Source organism: Parus major, chromosome 18 (assembly GCF_001522545.3).
Source record: "Parus major isolate Abel chromosome 18, Parus_major1.1, whole genome shotgun sequence".
Lineage (NCBI taxonomy): Eukaryota > Metazoa > Chordata > Aves > Passeriformes > Paridae > Parus > Parus major.
Window position 1 is genome coordinate 647,489 of NC_031786.1, and position 4,369 is coordinate 651,857.

The 4,369-nt window shown below is 63.8% G+C and overlaps 1 protein-coding gene across 1 annotated transcript; it reads right to left on the reverse strand.

Moving 5' to 3' along the window:
* Positions 1-263: 263 nt before the first annotated feature.
* Positions 264-4,015, reverse strand: CBX4 (chromobox 4; the record flags this gene model as incomplete). The annotated part of the gene is made up of 3 exons (XM_015645305.2): positions 264-2,491; positions 3,017-3,083; positions 3,744-4,015. Coding segments are annotated over 3 exons (1,674 nt in total), but the record flags the coding sequence as incomplete, so codon positions are not given.
* Between the last annotated feature and the right edge of the window lie 354 nt (positions 4,016-4,369).

The window sequence follows — 4,369 nt, forward strand, 5'->3', positions numbered from 1 at the left end:
ACTGTGCCACCCTCCCAGCCCGTGCTTGCACAGCGTTCTCAGGTTCCCAGCACAGTCCCCTGTGAGGAGGCCGGCGCTGCAGCCTCGCTGCCCACCCTCAGCACCGCGGGCACAACACGCTCGGGGTGAAAACTGAACTACATTCAAAACTCTGCACCTCGGAGGAAATTTATTAACCCGCAGGTAGGGGCTGTGGGACAGCCCAGCTGCAGCCTGCCCACACAGCCACCTGCCATCCGGAACAAACGCACTCCAAATGCCGGTAGTTTTTGTAAAGGTTTATAGTCCTTTGCCATGATTGCATGATACATTTCTTCCCCTGTGACACAGCCCTCAGACCAGGATGCACTGCTGGCAGCTCGCAGCAGCTGGGCTTTGCACTCCGATCTACACTAGCTGCAGAACATCAAATGCACTTTCAACATCTCCATTTAATATTTACATTCAAGCAATTAATAATTGGAAGCTTATAGTTTAGACATTTCTAATAGCAGCAATTTCTATAATAGCTCGTTTAGCTTTAGATAACGATTTTTTTTTTTTTGCACATAGAAACACCACATGTGTACAGTATCAAAAAATATATACGGGATGGTCCTGCGGGTCGTGGGGAGGGCAAGGGACCAAGACTAACAAATGCTCAATGGTTAAAAAGGAGAACAGAAAATAGTCGTTTGATATAGTTTATAAGGTGATCTAGGGACTCCATAAATCTAGGCTTTATATTTCATTATATAAATACCTACAAATAAATATATTAGCGTGGCCAGGGAGCGACCAGCTTTCAGCTCAAACAATACATTTCAATAACACCACGTACAAACGGGAGCAAGAATCACTTGACAAGTTAGCACTGTTAAAATATAATACTATAACTCTGAGTAACTGGCGGGTCCCATCCTTGCGTGTCCCATTGCCTGCAGGTCCTGGAGCAGCCCCCAGCCGCGGGGCGGGAGCAGCGGCGAGGTCACCCCACGTGGCAGGGATGGCCACCGTGCCTGGCCCTGGCCCGGCGTCCCCTCGGTGGAGCCGGTTCGGCCGCCGCAGGGGCTCGTGGGCTCCGGGGAAGGGCCACCAGTACCGTGGAGGGAGGCGGTGGGGCCGGCGGCCCCGGGACGGGCGGGCAGCTCCCACGGGGAGCGGCTGCCGTGCCACCTCACACCGTCACGTACTCCTTGAAGGTCACAGTCAGGCAGTTTGCGGTCACATCTGTGATAATTATATTCCCAAAGAAGGGCTTGAATTCCTGCAGGGACTCAGCCTCCTCCTCTTCCTCCTCCTCTGCGGCCTGCTGGGGCTGCGGAGGCTCCGGGGCCGCTTTCTCGGCCGGTGGAGGTGGCGGCAGCTCCGGCTTCACCTGCGCCAGGGCCAGCTCACCCTCCGGCCGCGGCTTCACGCAGCGCAAGTCTATGGGCTCGTCCAGGTCCGAGTCCAGCAGGATGACCTCCGGCTGTGCGGGCGGCTCCGGCCGCTCGGGGCCCGGGGGGCTGAGGCAGGTGGGGGCACTGATGCTGCGGGAGGTCAGGCGCTTCTTGCCCGGCTCCCGCTCCGCGTGCGGCTCCGACAGGCAGCGCTTGCGAGAGCCGGCGCTGGACAGGTTCAGTCCCATGGAGGAAGGGCTGTGCTCGCACACGGGACTCAGCGACCAGGGCACGAGGTCCGGCTTGGTAGTGAGCTGCAAGGGCTGCTCCGCTGGAGGAAGGGGCAGCTCCTTGGCCAAGGGAGTCTTTTGGGGTCCTTCCTCCAGCTCCGCAGGGGGCTGCCGGCTCTCGCCCTCTGCTTTACTCGGGGCATTGCTGCCCACCACCCTCTCCTCCCCTGGCTTCCTCCAAGCCTCCACCTTCTCCTCCCCACCCTTCTTAGGAGTCCTCTCCTCCGCAGCCCGCTTCCGGGGAGGCTCCCCAGACTTGATCTTCACCGCCTGCATGCCGTTCTCCATGTACTTGCTCATCACAATCACAATGCGCCCGTTCTTGTTTTTGTTCTTGACGATCTTCATCTTTCCCCCAAGGCCATTGCTGGTCACCCTGTCCCGGGGGGGCGGCCCGGTACCACTGGACAGGTTCTTCTCAGCTCCATTTTTGCTCTCTGCTGTGAGGTTCTTGACTGGGCCCAGCAAGTTTTTGGCTGGGCTGTGAGCCCACTTGTCTGGGTGGGCGACCAGGGGGGTCTTGTTATTGTCCAAGCAAGCCTGGCCCTGTGGCTCTTTGCTGCCGGGCTGGTAATGGGGCTCGTACATCTTGGGGTCCGGCTGGTAGTGGTGGTGCTTCTTGCTGTTCAGCTGGTAGTAATACTTCCCTTTGCTGTGCGACTGGTGCTTCATGCTGCTCTCCTTGCCGTTGGGCTGGTACTGGTGGTGCTTCTTGCTGTTGAGTTCATACTGGTGCTGCTGGCTCTTGCCAGAGGAGCCGAGGTCCAGCTTGGGCCTGGTGTCCACGGCCGGGTCCTGCAGCCCCGTGAGGATGTTCGAGCGGCGGGCAAAGGAGGGAAGCTGCAAGGCAGAACCAGAAGCTGCGGTCAGGCGGGGCCGGAGCAGCCGGTGCTGGAGCTCCGGCAGGTGCCGAGGCTCCGGCGGAACCCCCGCCCCTCCGGCAGCTCTCCTTACAGGATGCTGCTGCATCCTGGGGCACCGCGTCCTCTAGCAGGCGGCCCCAGCCCACTCCAACTTAGAGGCTGTGCATTGCTCCAGATTAATGAAGCAATGAAAAGAAGAAAAGCCCCCTTCAATCAGCTGTCTGGGAACGGGGGCCGAGCGGGACCGCCGCTGCCGAGCCCGCGAGCAGCCTGCTAATGCCAGCCGGGCACGGGCACGGCGGCTCTGCCGCACGGCCCGGGGCGGAGGGAAGGGAAGGGGGGCCGGGGCACCCGCGGAGCTCAGCGCTGGGGGTCCCCGGGGCGTTGCGAGGCGCCCGGGCTGCGCGCAGGCTCCTCGGCATGATGAAACCCGCTGCAAGCAGCTCCCCGGGGACGGCCCGCGGCAGAGAGCGCGGGGGTGTGGGGCCGGGCGCCCGGTTACCTGCACGACCAGCGGCTTTGGCTTGGGCCCCCGCTTGCGGTATCCCATCAGCTGCTCCTGCCGCTCCCTGCGGGAACACAGTGTCACGGTGAGCCCGGGAGCGGCCCTCGGACCCCCGAGACCCCCACGGACGGCGGCTCCCGCGGTGGCAGCGACCCTCCACGGGCGCGGGGAGGGGCAGCGGGAGGGGACCGGGGCCCGCAGGTGCGGAGCTGCGGGCGGGGGCCCCGCAGGTAGCAGCGGGCCGGGGGCACGGGCATCCTGTGGAAGCAGCAGGCGCCTTCCCCGCTGTTACCTCCCCGCTGCGGAGAGGGGCTGAAGTTCACAGTTTGCGCCAAAACACTCCAGGAAATAAATGCGCGGAAAGAGAAAAAAAAAAAAAAAGGCTTAAAAAAAAAAAAAAAAAGCCGAAGCCCGTCCAAGCGCAGCAGCAGCAGCAGCGCCGCCTCCTCGACTCGCGGCATCGAATCCCGGGAAGAAGGAGCTCCAGGCGCGGCGTGGGGGGGGCACGGCGCGGGGGGAAGCGCGGCGTGGGGGACCTTGACCCGGAGGGGTCGCCCGGTGGCCCCGCAGCGCCCGCCCCGCCGGGGCCGCGCCCCCCGGGCCGGCCCGCAGCCGCCCCCGCCCCCGCCGCGGCCCCCGGCTCCGTGACGCATCTGCAATTGCGGGATCGGTGCGGAGCGGGGGTCCCGCCGCCCCTCCCGCATCCCCAACCTTCGCCGCTCACCTGTTCTGGAAGGCGATGAGCAGCCGGGGGTCCAGGATGTTCTCCTCCGGCTCCCACGTGTTATATCTTGGAGAGGGGAGGAGAGCGGCCGTCACCGCGGGGCCCTGCCGGCGGGGCCGGGGTCCCGGGCAGAGCCGCCCCGCGGCACCGGGCCCGATGGGAGCACGGTGTGGGGCTGGGGTCCCGGGGAGGGGGATGGGCGGCGGGGGGGGGCCGCGGGGACGGTACTGTTTATTTAGCGCAGTTATTATTCCGGAGGAATTCCAGGCATGTCATGATGAAATTTTCCAAATCCCCTTTCCCGGACCCAGGAAAGCGGCCGCGGGGCGGAGGAGGGACCCGGCCGCCGCGTCCCGGACCCCCCCGCGCCCCCCCTCCCGCACTGTCATGCAAACCCCGGACACTCCGCAGCAGCCGCGCTCGCTCCGGTGCCGGTGCTGCCCCCGTCTCGGCAGCGGCTCCCGGGGCTGCGGGGCGACGCGGACGATTTTTGCGGTTATTCCCCTTTTCCCCCCCCTTCCTGCCCCCCCCTCCCCGCTCGGTTCTGCAATATGGAGCCCGACTCCCGAGGAGGGAAAGGGGGAAGGAGCCATTTTCTGGTGCACATCAGCCGCCGCCTGCTCGGC